General features: G+C 40.8%; 2 protein-coding genes across 2 annotated transcripts; both read right to left on the reverse strand.

The window, feature by feature from the left end:
* Positions 1–441: 441 nt before the first annotated feature.
* On the reverse strand, positions 442–3,168 carry LOC127778806 (acetylserotonin O-methyltransferase 3-like). Its single transcript, XM_052305433.1, has 2 exons — positions 2,318–3,168; positions 442–1,008 (listed from the first exon to the last, which is right to left on the reverse strand). Exons 1-2 carry the CDS (start codon positions 3,065–3,067, stop codon positions 709–711), a joined length of 1,050 nt encoding a protein of 349 aa, XP_052161393.1. The 5' UTR covers positions 3,068–3,168; the 3' UTR covers positions 442–708.
* A 9,728-nt stretch (positions 3,169–12,896) lies between these two features.
* Positions 12,897–18,423, reverse strand: LOC127780220 (5-pentadecatrienyl resorcinol O-methyltransferase-like). The gene is made up of 3 exons (XM_052307156.1): positions 18,367–18,423; positions 13,313–13,501; positions 12,897–13,184 (listed from the first exon to the last, which is right to left on the reverse strand). Exons 1-3 carry the CDS (start codon positions 18,421–18,423, stop codon positions 12,897–12,899), a joined length of 534 nt encoding a protein of 177 aa, XP_052163116.1.
* Between the last annotated feature and the right edge of the window lie 531 nt (positions 18,424–18,954).

Genomic DNA, 18,954 nt, shown 5'->3' on the forward strand with positions numbered 1-18,954 from the left:
GGTAAATAACCACTAGCGAAGATCGACATTTTCACTGGCCTTTGCTTTGTGGCGGCTGCGATTTCCGCCAGCGGAAATCCAAAATGGCCACCATGAAAGATGGTTTTCATAGTAGTGATAGTGACAAGTATCGATGTGTTCTTAAATCACACCATAAAGTTTCAAATCTGTCGAATCATAGTCGAATTGTAGTTGTCAAAATCGAGTTCCAAATCTATATATAGAGAAATTAATTAAGTATTAGCCTAAAATTTTTTTAAAAAATCAATTAATATGATTTTTTAAAGCAACTTTCCTATAGAAAACTTTTAAAAAAACGCACCGTTTAACAGTTTGAAAAACATGTGCGCGAAAAAGGAGGAAGGTGGGTTGGGAAAGAAGGGGAAGAACACAGTCTTACATACGTAACAATCCTTTCTCTAATCTAATCTGTTCCTCATCTACATGCTATAATGCATTCAAACTCTGTTGCAGCTGTACTAGTACACAAAGCCCTTAAGGCAGATAAATTTGGAACTCTTTGCTTCGAATAAAAAAAAATCTGAGAACGCTAACACAGATTGCACATCACCGATCGAAAATAATAACAATAATAATAATAATAATAATAATAATAATAATAATAATAATAATAATAATAATAATAATAATAATAATAATAATAATAATACAAGGGAACTATTTCAATTCCCATCCTATATTGCTGCCTTATGGAAAGACCTCGATAATGGATCGAATGCCTAACACAGGACTAATCTTGTACTCAGTGAACCCGGCCTCGTTGAATATCTTGAACCACTCTTTCTCATCCCTCTCCATGCCTGGTGTTAGCATAGAAATGGATAGATCAAACAGCAGTTGGGTTCCATAGCACATTGCTTGGGAGGAGGATCCAACCACAACATCAATGATAATGACTTTCCCTCCTGTATCTTTAGAAGGAATTGCTTCCTTGCATCGTTTTAATATCTTTACGCAGTCCTCATCACTCCAGTCGTGTAGGACAAACTGTAATCAAGAATATTTGTTACCATCTAAATCACTGTACTAAGTTCCTACTGCCTAATATATACTATACACTGCTACAAAACCCCTCGTAGCACTAGTGAAGAAACAATCTTTTAACACCGGTTGAAAACCCCCTTTAGTACCAGATATAGCAACAGTGATAAGCAAATTAGGACTAAAGATCTTGATCTTTACTGAATACCAAGTAAAAAAAAATGAGTGGTATATGGGATTTGAACTCAAGATGTCCCACCTCAGCCCTCACGCGTGTTACCATCCACCAACTGCACACATCTAACATAGATAGAGATGCTTTCTTTTCAAACTAACCTGGAGGCGTCCGGATTACTATTACCAACCGGCACTAAAGATCCTCCAGCATTAATCTCGGTTGGTGTTACCAACCGGTACTTGAGTAGTACCAGTTGTTAACATCAACCGGTACTTGTTTAGTACCGGTTGTTAACACCACCAACCGGGACTAAAAATGTTTTCAGGGACTGGGACTTTTAGAACTGGTACTAAAGTATTTTTAGTACTGGTTCTTAATATAACCAAGATATTTTTGATTTTGTCTACCACAACGAAAGATCAGTTCTTCAGTAGTGTAGGTATCGACTCATAGATGTCAGTTTATTTAGAACCGACACCTATGAACCTTTCCCACCTCCACGCGATCACATATGGGTTGGTTTTTAGAAAACCAACTGAGCCGAGCCATCCTTATCCGGCCACCCATCCTTATCCACACTGATACAAGCATATCCCACCTCTCGGCTTCTTCCTCTCCATCTGCCGCCACTCCTCCTCTTCCTCCTCCCTTTCTATTCGCTACAACTTTTCCTCCTCCTCCTCTCCCCGGTGGCGCCCGTCCAAGCTGCGCTGCCCCTCCTCCACCTCACCGCCTCCGAGCCGCGCCACGCCGGATCTGGCCGCCTATAGGTCAGGAGCCGCTAGATCCAGTTTCCTTTAGGTCGGGGCTCGCCGGATCCAGCCACCTACGACCTCACCGTCGTGGATCAACTCGTCTAGCTCCACCGCGTCCATGTTATAGTTGATTCGAGCATCAATACAATCTTTTTTTTTAAGATTATAGGTGTCGGTTGAACTGGCACCACGCGGATGGGCAAAGGTGCCCTAAATTGGTATTGGTTGGGCAAGCGGCTCCTATAAAGGGTTTCCAAACCAGGGTTTCTAAACCAGTACCTATGGGGCCTTTTGTAGTAGTGATAAAAAATATTGTCAATGCAACAGGAGGGCATCACAGATAGTATGTTGCATTTGCATTGCATATTGCTAAGACACTGACCTTAAGCAGGAGGGCATCTGCTTGGGGGATAAAATCCATCATATCGCCTGCGACAAACTGAACAACGTCGCCATGATCAACAGGAATGGAATCGATCACGTGAGGAAGGTCCAGCACCGTGCACTTGATATGCGGGAACGCAGCAGCCACCGCCCTCGCCGCCGCGCCAGTGCCGCCTGCAACATCCACAAGGGAGGTGATCTTGTCGAACACCTGGCGTGCGCCACGGATGGCCGCGTCCATGATGAACGCCGAGTCGGCCGCCATGGCATCGTTGAAGAAATCGCCGATCTCCGGGGCGCGCCTGCAGGCGCCCCACAATCCAGCGCCGTGCGCCATCTCGAACGCCGTCTCCTCCTCGCCGGTCTTGAGCCACTCGGCCATGCTCGTGGCGGGCGTCACGCAGAGCGGCGAGTGCTGGAGGAGCACGAACGGCAGAAGCGTCCTGCCGGCGGTGACGAGCAGGGACGACACGGGCGTGAGGCGGTAGTGGTCCTCCTCCTCCTCCTTGACCTGCGCGAAGACGCCCGAGGCGACCAGCACGCGCATGACGCGGCGCAGGAAGGGGAGCTTGGTCGGGTGGAGGGACAGCGCGGCGTGCAGGTCGTGGAGGGTGGCGCGGCCGCCGGCGCGGTGGATGGCGTCGGCGACGCCGAGCTTGGCGGCGCACCCGAGGGCCATGGACCTGACGTAGCCCAGGCTGTGGTGCATCAGCTCCGTGCTGGCTTGCACTAGCTGCTCGTGCTCCATGATAGACTAGGCTTGGGTGAGCTAGCTGATTCACTGGTAAGTGAAGGCTCGTTCGTTGTATATGGTTGGTACGTGGCCTCGCATTGCTATCGATGTCACACTACAAAATTCCTTGTCTGGGCCAGGACTGTATGAGCGACTGCTTATCAGGCGTCCTTCCTAGGATCGACCTTAGCCTCACATTACTATCGGTATCAGATTATCAATAAGACAAATTCCTTGTTTGAACAGGAATATGTATGAGCGAATAATTTGGGGCCTTTCATTTTTTTAGGTCCCGTTCGATCGCCCGGTCACTTCACAATTCTTGTGGGTAATGTTCCGATCACCCACTTAGGATTGCCTCGTTGATGGGCCTGGCGAGATGTAATTAAACTTCTCTTGATGTTTTTTTTTCTCTCCTTTGTTTTGTGGCTAGGAGAGCCAGCGCTCTACGTCGTATTTTCTTCTACGTTGTAATTCTTTTGTATGTTAGGAAAAAAAGTATGAGCAGAAGGGTATTATACTCATTTCTGTAAAGAATATATCTGTCAAAGCAAGACCAACTACATATATAGAGGACAATAGTGATGGGCAGTGAATTTGCCACTCCATCCGAGCATGCTAACTCACTCCAGTCATTGGGAGGTGATCTTGTACGTCCACGTGGAAGCTAAGGATCAATGACTCAGATTGGGGTTTGGCCGAACCTTAGCTGTCACCTCAGCCCGTGGGCTTCCTCATTCGTCTAGCCCGTCACTACCTGTTAATGTACATTGGGAGTTACTCCCTCCATCCCAGAATATAAGCCCTCTTGAAATTCTTCATGGGGATTAAGGAGATAGGGTGGAATTAAATGGGATAGTTGTAATTGGTTAAGATGAGTAGTAGTAGGTGAAGAAATAAAATTAGAGATGACGTGGTTGATTGAGATAAGCAAGTGAGTAGAAAAGTAGCTACATTTTGAGACAAAATTTAACACTTCTCATTTGTCATATCTTCTTTTGATAAAGCTAATGTCCACTCAACACTTAAATCTCAACATGCAAGCATAGTATTATTAGCACTCCTAAAACTTACATGCAAGCATGCCACATCAACTCATTAAGCACACAAAGCTCAATGTGCAAGCATATAGTAATTATATCTACAATTTATTTTATTTTAAAACTAAACATATACATGCTAAATCGTCATTCTCAAATCATTTTCATAATATTTCAATGCAAATCATTTCATCATTTCTCCATTATCAAATATATATCCTGCAGCAAAGCACAGGGCATCATCTAGCTACATGTATAGGTGATGTTGGTTGACATGTCAATTTTTGGTTGTGATGAATGTGTAGATGCTGAAGTGACAGTTTGCTGGACTAGGTTTTATTTTGTGCACAAAATAAATAGTATATACTTTGTGTGATTGTCTTTTTCATAGAGTAAGGAAGCAAACAGTTGGCGTTATTTTTTTAAGAAGAAATCTTATGTTCGTGTGGCTAGGAACAACCTTTTCTTGTATTGGTGAAATTGTGGCTGCACTATCCTCGAAGGTCTCGTAAGCCAATATCCACACATCTGAATATGTGAGTTTATTTTTCGTAGAGATTTTTTATGGTTCAGGATTTTATTGATATCATCCCCTCTCGAGCCTTTGTTAAAAGAGGGCACACTTTACTCTCCACCTTTTGGCTGAGTTAAACTTATGGAGAACATAAAATGGACTTGTCATGTGACCCAATTTCTTCATATTTATTTCCTTGGACACATGGATTGATCCTCCACCAAGAAGATTGGTCCAATATCTTGATATCTGTTTCCTTAGTCATATGGATTGGTCATCCACCAAGATTGACCCACTTGGCATAGAGTATTTTCTGGCTTACTTCTTACTTGCTTCTAGTCACCTTTCATACGTGCATCAAATACAAATTAGTACCCTTGAATACCACGTACATCTCATTTATGGATTTTACTTCCAACATTTTATCATCTTGATGAGGAGTATATTTATCAGTCTCATAATGTGTGTGTTGATATTTCTTAATGACATTATTAGAAATATAATTCCAAGCAATGGCGCCAAAATATTATTGATATATTTATGGTTACAGATATGATCCGCAAGTGCACAGATATACCATTGTAACATTTTACCCGGGATCAATCCAAGGTATTTTATGTATTTAATCCCAAGGGAAGATATGATAAGAGAGTACTAAACTAATAATTCATATATTACTTGTATAAACCAAAGTCTAAGCAGGGGTTAGTCAATTCATTGGTAGGATAAGGTTGGCACACAGAAGAAAGAACCAATATATTCTTCACTAAAATATAATCTAGGCTAAGTGGAGGAAGAATAAGAAAAGAATCATTCCTATACTTCCTGTATATAGTTAATTTAGTTTACACTTGCTAGTATACAATCATGCAACCAATACCCCGTAATTATGCTCTCCTAGTGTTTCAAGAGACCACCCCTGATTGACGAGTTCCTTACGACAATCTGCTATGGCCATCCAACCGGTAATGAATACGGAGGAGTATCCATACCAGGAAAGTGACTTAGGCTCCGTTCGCCCTTCCAGGATCCCAACCGGGAATAGTACGCACGGAAAACGGAGCGATCCATTAGCACGTGATTAATTAAGTATTAGCTAAATTTTTTTCAAAAATGGATTAATTTGATTTTTTTAAGCAACTTTCGTGTAGAAACTTTTTGCAAAAAAAGCACCGTTTTGTAGTTTGAAAAGCGTACGCGCGAAAAACGAGGGAGAGGAGTTAGGAAAAGGGTGTGCCGGACATAGCCTTAGGAGTATATACTACGTGGAGGAATACCCATACTGAGCTGTCTCCATCAGCAGCCCACCTCTATTGACCCACTGCATATAACCCCAATTAATCGTATGTAATAATCTAAGCACCACGCTCACATTACTAAATATTACTCCATATCGCTGTAGCAAACATAGAATAATCATAGAAATAAACATTAAACCCACACCAAAGCATATCTCTGATAAGCTAGTTACACAATTATATCGAGACAAGTACGAACTAAAGTCGGTACTCGAATAATATGACTTAAGTAAAAGACCGAAATTATATAAAGAAGAATATTTCATTAATACTATAAGTCTTACAATAGAAGGAAGAGTTGCTGGAGCCATACTCAAAATCTCCTGAAGATTCGAGGATTAAGAAAACTATTCTATTCCTACTCCACTAGCACTAAAACACTAAACTAAACTTCAGAGAGCTTCTTTTGTCTTCTTCTTGAGTGTGTATGGGAGAGTGAATGAGCACCCCTTTATATAGTCTCTCAATGACGGTTATGGCAGTTGGAAATGGTGGAAACGCCCTCCAACCATCATTGAGAGTGCATTTGAAGCATCCACATGGAAGGCCGGGATGAGTGGCCGCGGCTAGGGTTCGGCCGAACCTAGGCTGGCCTATCCGGCCTCCACTTTTGGCAGGCGTGTCTTTTGTTCGGCTTTATTCTCCGTGATGATGGTTAGGCCTATTTGATGTTATTTTACTGGTTTGTAAGCCCATCCACCCATACGTCTATCTCTCGACGGATGGCGATCGATTGTTCAGTTATTTTCTGTCGATTATCCTTCGAATATGTAGAGCTCTCTGCAAACGAATAAAATTCCAAGTACAAGTGGATATAGATTATTCTTAAACAAAATATGCTTGCAAGCATTGATAGTTCTCCTTTATTCCGGTTATATTGATGGTTGAAATTGGTCTAAAACGACCGTCAACAGTGTAGAAGTGTCATGTTTTCACCTAATCACCTCAATATCAGTACAATAGCCACTTGCCAAACATTTCCAAGAATTAGTACCTGTAGGATCGAATCACAAGAACTAAGCCAACCAGAGGGGGGTGAATGGTTGATATACCCAAAAACCGAAAACTTTTAGCGGAAATAAAAGTTACCCTCGAAATCGATGGATCGCGGTCTGACCGAAGTAGATGCACCGGTCTGACCGCCTGGTTGCCGTCGGTCTGACCGAGATTCAATCTCCGGTCTGACCTCCGTAATCCGCTGCCACTTGCTGTCGCCGCCGCCGGTCTGACCGCCCGTATGCCGCCAGTCTGACCGCCGCTTGTCGCCGGTCGGACCGCCGTTGAGTCGCCGGTCGGACCGTCGCACCCGATGAAACACAAATCGAAGAACTCTTAAAGTAGATGACAACTTTATTACTTCTCTCTGTGTTTACAAAGTGCAACAACAGCACTCCTTACAAAAATCTCGACTAAACTCGAAACCCTAACTAAACTAGCAACTCAATTGAACCAAAAAACATGCTTTTCTCAAAAACTCCAAAAATTATGTTTCTCCCAAAATTCATCTCTTCTCCCAAAACTCATCTCTTCTCCCCCTTTTGACAATGATTTCATCAAGCATAGGAATTATGTTCATTAAAGTATAAGAGCTTATCATACATATAGCATATCATGTCATGTGTTGCAATAAAAAGAAGATGAACCAATCTATAACATAACAAGCATGCATTAAAGTATAATCATGAACCAAAGATTTTACAATTAAGCTTGAATCAACAATCAAAATTCATGATTTCGTACGATTTATAATGCAACATCTTAACAAGCACATAGGTTGAAAAATAAACACTAAACACATATACCTATTGCATTTATCACTCTTTCTCAAATTAGCTCTAGCACAAAACAAGAGAATTTTTTAACCTTTTTTTTCAAGCCTTTTTGCTCATATTTTTCTCTCTTATTCCGGGTACGTCCCTGTCGTCAAGACTGTTTCCAGGGATTCGGCACCCATTATTTTGCTCACATCGAATACGTCATTGTCGTCAAGACTGTTTCCAAGGATTCGGTATTCATTTTTTTCATATTTTTTATTCTCTTTTCACAATGAGCAATTAAAGCTATTTGAGGAATAACAATTTAATAAAGCATAGATATAGAGCATTTACAAATAAAACCATATGCTAGCATCAACATTGCATGTTTACTTAATTCAAGTATAGAATTTAAGTGTCATGCATCATCTCCCTTAAAAGTAAAATCTAAATCTCATGAAAAGACTACAATACATACAAGCTATGCTAGAGACAAATAAACCTTCAAAGTATTGCTAGCATGCACAAGAAAATACCATATGTATAGAACAAAGCTCTCTTTTCTCAATTTTTTCATTGTCATATTATTGCTTGATAAAACCATGAGGTACAAACTCCCCCTCAAACCATGCCAAAAGAATTCACGAATAAGAACTAACTCCCCCTCAAAATAACCTCCAATTCTCTTCGAGCAAAAATCAAGAAGAAATCAAAGATTTTGAAAAAAACATCCAATAGCCAAAGATATCACCAATACTTTCAAAATTGACATACATCCATTAGTATTAACCAAAGCTACTATCTCAAATACTAGCATATGAAAAAGCTAATAAACTAGAGAGTAGAACAAAATTATGTCAATCCAAAAGTAAAGTGATGTTACCTTGCAACACAATCGTCATCTCAAAATTGAACGCACATGGGGAGTATGCCACAAAAATACCTACAAACGAGAAGATGTCGAGGCCTCCGTGTTGGGGTTAGAAATAAGAAATTTTGGAATCCAACACTGAGTCACACGACCAGTAGAACCAGTAGGTACAAATGCACTAACAAAATCAGAATCAGACTTACCTGAAAACTTACCTTGACGCTTCACAAAAGTCTGATTTGAATTATGCGAAAACTTGCCCCGAGGCCGGTCTGACCGCCGCAGAGACTGCGATCTGACCGGGTCTGGCAATCGGTCTGACCGCCCGTTCACCTGCGGTCTGACCGCTGGCCGGTCTGACCGACTGGACAATGTCGGTCTAACCGTGCTCCTCGAATTAAAACCCGATTTTTGCCAACGTCGTTTTGCAAAAGCAATTTCTCTTTCCTTTTTCTATTTATGGGCAAGTCTAAAACAAAAACCAACCAAATGTCCATCTTTTCCACAATAAGAACAAGTGTACTTCTCACGACAAGTTTATGAAGTAGATGGTTTTGAAATTGATGGTTTTGCAACACAAGTAGTAACAGAAGGTTTTGCAAGCACAACATTGGATTTCGAAGAAGATGCATTCAAAGAAGACATGATGCCGGCAGATTTAAACATAGTGTTCTTAGGCTCAGATTCAATCAAAATTTCACCTCTCCTAGCAACACCCAAAACAGTAGGAGGATGTCTAGTATGATGATCATAAGAATCAAAACCTAAACCACGGTTGTGCGTGCTAACTTTGGATTGATCAAGAATCATATTGAGGTTCTTTTTACCATCAGAAAATCTTTCCAAAGAACTTTTCAAATAAGAAACCTCTTGTGTAAGAACAGCACAATTTTTGCATGCATCCAAAAGACCTTTTTGTTTTCTACAAGTTGAGCAAGAAAACACCTCATCTTGTTTAACAATTTCTTCCATATGTTTAACACGCTCTAAAGCATCTTTCAACTTCAACTCATTCAAACCACACTTTGAACAATCTTGAGAAATCAAAGCACCATTGTTTTGTTTTGCCTTATTTGCACATGAAGCATTGACCAAAGAACTTGCACAAAAAGCAACTTTGTATTTTTTTCAAAACGTTCTTTGTCAAAATCAACTCATCAACAACACGAGCATGTAAAGCAAATCCAAGAGCAAAAGAAGACTCCAACCTTTTAGACTTTTCAATCTCAAATTCCAATTTCTTGCAACTAATAGAATTGACATCTCGCAAAGCATTAATTTCAGAAAATAAAACTTCACAAGATTGACAATTATCAGCATTAGGAATCAAAGATTTTAATCTAGCAATTTCAGCATTAAGAATCTCAATAGTATGATCCTTCTCATCAAGCACAATAGAACATGTTTGAAGTTTCTTAGCAAATTTATAAGCAGCATATTCTAATTGATCATAACTAAGCTTTTCTTCATTATCATCATCAAATTCATCAACACCAGAACTTGCATTACGAGCAATAAAAGCTAGATCAACAACTTGCTTACCTTTGCTCTCATCTTCATCTTCCGGTTCATCAAAAACTTTTATTAATTCTTGAATTAGCCACTGCATGCAATGCTTCTTCTTCTCCTTCTCCTTCATGTTCTTCTTCTTGTTCAAGTCATCTTCTTTGACTCTCACATCATCTTCCTTCTTGCCTCTCCCAAGCTTAGGACAATGCGAGCGAAGATGATCAAGTGCACCACACTCAAAACAACGATTCGGTCCACCTCTTTTCCTGTTCCTAACATTATTCATAGCTCGAGAAAATTTGTTAGATAGCAAAACCAAGTCCTCCTCCTCGAACTGTTCAAGTTGATCATCGAACATGGCATTAAATAAAGCAAGAACAGAAGACTTCGATGAAGAAGCATCAACATCCAAAGAAGATGTAGACGAAACCAAAGCACTATACTTAGAATCACCTTTACGAGAAAGAATATTCATCTCATGAGTTTTCAGTTTAGTGTAAAGCGAATCCAAAGTCAAAGTAGACATGTTAACAGACTCCTGAATAGATGTAACTTTCATCTCCCAAATAAACATGTCAAAACCATTCAAAAAGTGACGAGAAATCTCAGATTGTGGATAATTAGCATCATAAGAAGAATCAACAGATCTAAGATCACTCAAAATTTTATTAAACCTAGAAAGATAGTCATCCAAAGCTTCTCCAGGTTTCATCTCAAATTTAATGCACTCCTTTTTGAAAAGATCACGACGAAGTTCTTTAATGTTATTTGTACCTTGATGAAAATTTCTCAAAGCAATCCAAATCTCATGAGCAGTTTGAAGATGAGCAACACGATCATAATCCGAACGAGAAATCCCACTCAAAAGAATATTGCGAGCTTTGCAATTTAGTTCAAAAGCAGTTTTTTCAGCAGCAGTATTAATAGCTTCAGGAATCACATAAGGAAGAGAAACTTTTCTCCAAATATCATAATTCTCAGCCATAATGTAAGATTGCATCCTACTACACCAATGAGAAAAATCCGTTCCATCGAAAACATGAGGCTTAGTTATAAACTTATTAGAAGCAGCCATAGCAAAAACTTTAGATCGATTAAAATCCAAAGAAGCAAACAAGGCTCTGATACCACTTGTAGGATCGAATCACAAGAACTAAGCCAACCAGAGGGGGGGTGAATGGTTGATATACCCAAAAACCGAAAACTTTTAGCGGAAATAAAAGTTACCCTCGAAATCGATGGATCGTGGTCTGACTGAAGTAGATGCACCGGTCTGACCGCCTGGTTGCCGTCGGTCTGACCGAGATTCAATCTCCGGTCTGACCTCCGAGATCAGCTGCCGCTTGCTGTCGCCGCCGCCGGTCTGACCGCCCGTATGCCGCCGGTCTGACCGCCGCTTGTCGCCGGTCGGACCGCCGTTGAGTCGCCGGTCGGACCGCCGCACCCGATGAAACACAAATCGAAGAACTCTCAAAGTAGATGACAACTTTATTACTTCTCTCTGTGTTTACAAAGTGCAACAACAGCACTCCTTACAAAAATCTCGACTAAACTCGAAACCCTAACTAAACTAGCAACTCAGTTGCTCTAAAAAACGATACAAAAGCGATACCGAGAAGCCTCACGCTCCCCCTCTATTTATACATGAGGTAGGCAGCCTAAAGCCACGAACCGAACTCATACTAAGAGTCCTAATCCCCATAGGAAACCTCCTAGTACAAGAAACAAACTCTACATAACCAATCATACTAAATTTGGACTCCTTCCAAATTCGACTTTGCATCCCATACGCACACAATACCTCCATCGTATGCCATATGGAATCTCCATCAACCACGTGCATCAACTCTAGCCTTAGTATCCCGCATGATATCTGACCACCACGGACATCGTCTTACCACCAAGCCGACTCCCGGTCCATCACCGCAAATACTCTCCCGAGGCATCGAGTCACCTACACATGAAACAAACAAAGAAACCATATTCCGAGACCAAGCTATCACCAACTTGACTCATTGTTAGCAAACAACAGTATTACATATGTATAGTATCCATCTAGAAGCCATAACCATGAAACAACCACGGATATCCAAAGAAACAATCCGAAACCGAAACCGACACAGCGTCGGCCGGTCAGACCGTGGGCCGGCCGGTCTGACCGCTCAACACAAGCTGGTCTGACCGGCAACCACCGCCCGGTCTGCTCGGTCCTGACACACCTGAAAATCAATTATCTCCAAAACCACTTCAACAGTAATCTCCAAATATCAAAACCAATAATCACAGATACCAATTGTTCATCACCGAATAAGAATCAAAACACACATTGATCTTACAGTACCAGCAACTCTACATTCTTGAAATTCACATCACTTCATTGCCAATATCTATACTCCTTTTAAAAGAGGGCAATGGTGGTGACAGTGAATCTGCCACCCCACTAACTTTTGTATAGAGTTTTTTTAACCAACTACTCCTTCATGTTTTTTACCAATTACTACTTCATGTGCTTTAATATTACAAAAAATTTCTTCACAATTATTCCTATAATACAAGTTTATTATACAAAGACATTAACAAGGACAAAATTGTGCAAAAACATCACAATTAATTTGTTCCAAACAATATTAGCACACGCATAATTTATTTTAATCCGTAGCAAAACACAGGTACTTAGCTAGTAACATTATATATTTCTTTGTAAAAAAAGCAGAAAGGACATCCTCGCATATATATTATAGAGAAAAGAGCGATATATAGTGCATACATGAAGCACAAGACAATGATAAAAGAAGACAATCATACCCAAGACTGCGAAAATCGAAACTGGGGTATTTGATTCCCATATACTGGGAAACCTATGGAAATACTTTGATAATGGATCGAAAACCTAACACTGGGCTAATCTTGTACTTAGTGAACATCTTGAACCACTCTTCCTCGTCCCTTTCCTTCCCTGGTGTTAGAACCGAAATATTCAGATCAACCAAATGTTGGGTTCCTTGGCATATTGCTTCAGAAGAAGATCCAACTACAACATCTATAATGATGATCTTTCCTCCTGCATCTTTAGAAGGAATAATTGCTTCCTTGCAACATTTTAGTATCTTTATGCAGTCCTCATCACTCCAATCATGTAGCACAGACTATAATCATCAAGAATTAATGTTATCATGTAAAATGTGTTAAATTTTGTACTAGCTTAGCTTGCTATCCAATACACAAAAATTTGTTAACAACACTACATTATATATATTGGATATATATAACTGACCTTAAGCAGGACGGCATCTGCTTTGAGGTTGAAATCCATCATATCACCTGCAACAAACTGAGCAACGTCGCTATGATCAGACGCGATGGAATTGATCACATGTGGAAGGTCCAGCATGGTGCATGCACCACGTCTCCTCTGGTTACCAATCGTGCATTGTCCAGTTGACCTTGCCGAGAAGGCTAACCCCTGCATGCGAATTGAAGAACACAAACAAGAACAAGGTAGACTATAACTCAATTTGCAGATGAATGATTAAGATCTCACAATTGGGGTTCCACAAACCGAACTAATGGTGAAACTGCAATTACATAAATAATCTAAGCAAAACCCAACTCTAAATTATGATGACTACTGAGTAAATATGATTAGGGGTGTTCTAGGGTTAGCCCTAGGACGTCCAGCTATTGGGTTTAGCCCACAACACAATTACAAAGTCCAAGGCCTAAATCAGACTCGGACTGGATGTGATACGTGGCTTGTTTTACAGATTCCCAATAGTTGAGATGGAATTTTAACGTGGGACCAAAAGCATCAAAAAGTAGACTACATCAGTTTTCCAACAAGTACTCATGAGCCCTGAAATTCCTTCTAAATCAAAGACGGTCCGTTTGAATTTGATGTTGTTAGGATATCCGAATCTGAATAAAAAACGTGTTGAACTTCATCTTTTGCCTTGTATGGACCAAAAGTGACATGGTAATGATGGGGTAGACTTGGAGAAGGTCTTGTATTGGTCCCCAATCAACTTTATTGATCATCCGAGCACTTCGTGAGTCTGTTGTTCATTCCTTGACCCATGCAATTATTTCTGCGAACGAGAAGATGCAAAACTCATAGTGCAATAATGTTTGTTCAAATATATAGCACGTAAATCTCACATAGAAAGCATGCACCTTTGGTCGATGCATACATAAGGTAGTCATGATCATATCTGAGCTAGCTAGTGGTGTCCTCATCAACAATGAAAGCTCTCCTCCAACACCGCCAACGCTGAGGGACACTCTCCAGCGAATCCCCTCGTCCTCCCCTGCCAAGCTCGCTCTAAAACTAGTGGTCAGTTATTCCTCCCACCCACCACCGTACCGCCACAACACCTCGCCAATGACGAAAGGCATTAATGTAGTGCTACCACCCCACGCGGTCAATCTCCTCACTCTCCCATTCATCTTGCTTTGTCTATGTCACCAACAATAGCACACCGCTCGCTGTCGACTCCTCCCCCACCCTACCCCCAAAACTATAAACCTAACCCTAACCCTAAACCACACCCCTAACCGGCCTAACCGGTGCTTGTCGTCACGCCCTAGGGACCGTGCGCATGACCTAGCGTTGATGCACCGATAGACCCCCGTATAATTACTTATGATACTCTTCGATTCCACCTTACTTTTATCCCTTATCCTCTCCCACATCTATACATTATTAGTTCTTATAGATAGCTCAACTTACTCTACCATAGCATTTACTGAATCTGCATGCCTAAAATCGAATACTGAAGATCATTTCAGATCTTTCAGAACCATATCTTTTTTTGACAATTATTCCAAGGACTCGCTAAATCTTCCTTACTGATCTGTTTATGTTCTATATCTAACTACAACCATACGTTCTGCAGATACAATCATGGATTCACCAATATTCTATGTGATCATGTTGGACGCAACAAATCAAGACTATCTGGTAAATTTAGGTCCAAATACCTTATCACCCTGTACAGTCTCCTGCCAAACACCCATAATAATACACTACTCGGTTTGTACAGCCGGTGCCTCTTACAATTAGAACATGTCACCTATAGGCATGCACACATTCTAAGCTTAGTCACATCACATGGCTTGAAGATAAAAACCAAAGTGAGAGAAGCATCCAACATGCTCTACATGACAACAGGATGGAAGCAATTCATAAGGCAACTGGATTAAAAATCGGAGAAAAGGTTGTTTTCAGACTGTTATCATAGTCAAAGCTGCATGTTATGATACTTAACAAAAAAAGAACCCACTAGGTGTCCAGTCACAGGTTACCCCAACAGCCCACCGCCGGTGAAGAAGGGATTAGTTCCTAGAACAAATCATTCTGTCCAGGGGCGGAGCTAGGTAGGAGAGGGGGGCCAGGGTGCCCAAGAATCTGGTCAAGAAAATTTTTAGCTATAGTTCATCTATTTTCACCATATGTGCACCCCTCTCAATCCAATTTCGAGCACTCATATCAGCCTAAATTTGATCTAAAGTAGAGTAAAGGAAACGAGTAGCACCCTTCTCCATTCCATTCTAGCTCCACCCCTGATTCTATCGAAAGAGGCACATCTCGTATCTCACTAGACAGTGACATAGGTAAACATCTTACATTTTCAAATTTATTCACTTCACCTATAACTTTCATTATCCGTTCATCATTGTTTCGCTTACAGATACAACCTGCAGATTAAACCGCGCATGCACCACCACATCCGCACAAGACAAAACACAATATTGAATCAGCTCCTATAAATCCAGGTACTTCAATTACTGTTTTTGATGATATTGTTAACGCCAAAATTTGGTAAGCCCCTAGGAGAATTATCACATCGCCAATAGTCAGAGTCCTGCTATATTCGGTTAAGGAAATTAATCTATCAAAGGAATCTTATCCAGAAGTGACCGAGTTCAAGGAGGATGCGGCATGTCAAGTTATCTATTAATTAGGAATAGTTTGTTAGTTTCCTTTTATATTTAGGAAAGTGCGTTTAGTGTCCTATAAGGACTTTATGTTTTCCTTTTATCTTTAGGAAAGTTTCTTTCTTCTCCTACAAGGACTAGTATCTACCCATGGGTATAAATATGTACACCCGGGGTCATTGTAAAATATCTCTCGATCAATACAACTGCTCTCGGTGCACCGCCACCCTCTTTCCCGAGGTTTTACTTATCAACCGGCGGAATTTGGCACCTGACGCGGGGCTGCATCGGTTCAGTTCGATCTCCGGCGAAGGGGTAAGTCCTACATTCCGCCAGCCCCGGTGAATCTATCGGCTACATTGGTGTTGTTCAAGGTTGCATCGCTTCGATCTCTTGGATCGCTCTGGTTTGGTCGATATATTTGCCTACCTGATATCTCAATTCTATCTCTAATTGCATTGTGTTTAGAGACGCATCGGTTTTGTTGGAATTGTCTCAGTTAGGTCCGATCTTCTGTCTTAGCCGATATATCTCTACAATCACAATGCTGTTATAAATAGATTTGCTATATCCATCACATTAGACAGATCTATTGGCTCATCGAGTATTAGATTACCACATATAATCTCGTGCTGCATCGGTTAGGTCCGATCTATTAGATTGTTGTTGATAATATAAATCTTGTTAAGCTGATAGGTTCATGCTAGTGTTTTATCGGGGTGCTAGCCGATAAGTTATCTGGACGTTACATCGGCTTATAAGGATTGCATATACATATAAGTTGGATTTAGCCGATGACAACAAAGGTTTCATTGATCTATCTAATCTTGTGGATTTTATGACATCGGATCTTCAGCCGATGTATGCTTTAACCTTTGGATCAAAACTTCTTCTATTATATCATACTGCTAGCCGATTGGTTTCTACTGGATTATCTTGCTATACTATTGTTATTTATCATCATCAGCCGATCGCCTTTATATCATTATCTACATTGGACATATAGCCGATAGCTCAAAACCCTATTGCTATCGGCTGGTATCGGCATCGGCTGGAATTGCTCCATCGGCTTGTCAGCCGATCGGCTCATTGATCTGCTATTTGCATATCTTGTCAGTTGCAAGATCAAACTGACTGGCATGCCTGCATCTCACCAAACTTTGGACCTGCACTGGAGTTAAACAGATCTCCCAGGCCAGTGTGTGTTTTTTGCGTCAACAGATATGCATCCATATTTCCTTTCATGCACACTAAAAATACTTATTCACCTTTTTTAGAAAGCAAAAAACAAGCACAGCCTAAAGGATATGTGCTTTTGTAGCAAGAACGTCAAGCTATCGGTTGAGTTGAAAAACTATGTCAAAGATATTGCAGAATTCCTGCACCACTCAAGCAAATTCTATATTGTCGCTATGAACAACACATTCATGAAACAAGATAGAGTGGTCAAATCCTTCACCTACTACTAATCTATTTATAGCCACAATAAACACCTAACATTCAATTTTCTTGACAGTACTTCATAAAAGAATTTTCGAAGAAATATGTGGAGAATATGGGTACCGGATACCCACACGGCCTCCATATTCGACTAGAGATAGGAGGTGGGCCAGATTCATATATTATGTAATAGAGTAGAACTCGGTTGCTATGTTATCTTGTACCTTAAGGCAGGGTATAGAGCCCCGACAGGTACTACCATGTAATAGATTAGAAAACTGATGTCGTTTCCAGCTAGGTTGCTACTTCGTAACCCTGCCCCCCAACCTATATAAGGCAGGCAGGAAGCCCCCTCCAAGGCACGAACACATAATCACACTTGAGATCGTCAGATCAATACCACAATCGACGGAATATTTCCCCAGACAAGAGTAGGGTATTACTTCTCATCGAGAAGGCCTAAACCTATATAAACCCTTTCTCTCATAACCCATCCACTTTCATATAGCTTGTTCACCACCCCCTTTCAATATTGCTGAAATCTAGTTTCGACAAAATACATAACAAAATCTTGTGCAAAGCAAGACAGAGAGCATTCAAGTACAAACTGCATGCAGGAGGCCCCTCAACCGCCATGCTTCTTCACAAACCAATAAATGGTCGCTACAACCTCACAGCAGGATGGACACATTTTGCAGCAACCAATAACATACAACTACAGACGATATGTATCTTCCACTTCTACAAAACAGATCGATTGCAGGCAACAATATATCTTCTGTGAAGGTTATTTCGATGCCTTGTGCCATAACCATCCATCTTTGCCATCAAAGTGCAATGCCAGGCTCCACGAGAAGACCACTGCTATACTTATTGCTTTTACCCTTTATGTGCTAAGCTATGTGCGCTGCATTTTCCTGTAAATACTACACCTGAACCACCATGTCTACTTACCTTATCATTTTCCTCTGCAGTTTTCATTGTACTTATGCCAAGTGAACGATGCACCATGTTTCCCACAAACAGCTACCCTCTTATGTTCTGCTTGTGATGTGCTTATTTACTCTTCCTAATTTCAAGTTGCTACTGGAAACAACATCGTCATCTTTTAAACTACCTGTATACAGCCGGTGTGCCAATGACATGCCCCGACATGTAGTGCAGATAACAACAGATATTCTATATGAATGGTTGGCGCACAAATTCGTAGTCATAGGAACCGGCAATGTCCTCGACGAGGTTGATAAGGTGACCTAATTTCTGTAAGAGTAGTCCTCCTTCCATCCTCCCCTCCCAATATATATGTGTACACGAAAAATAACCAATATCATCTCTCTAATTATATGGGTCCCCTCCCAATATATATGTGTACACGAAAAATAACCAATATCATCTCTCTAATTATATGGGCCTGACTCGTTAACATACAAACTTCCAATCTATCCCTAATTATATAAGCTTGACCCGTTACAACGCATGAACATGTAACTAGTAAAAATGAAAGTAGGAGGTTTGGTGATAATTGGCTTCGTCATCCTCTGC

This window comes from Oryza glaberrima, chromosome 7, assembly GCF_000147395.1.
Source record: "Oryza glaberrima chromosome 7, OglaRS2, whole genome shotgun sequence".
NCBI classification, from domain to species: Eukaryota; Viridiplantae; Streptophyta; class Magnoliopsida; order Poales; family Poaceae; genus Oryza; species Oryza glaberrima.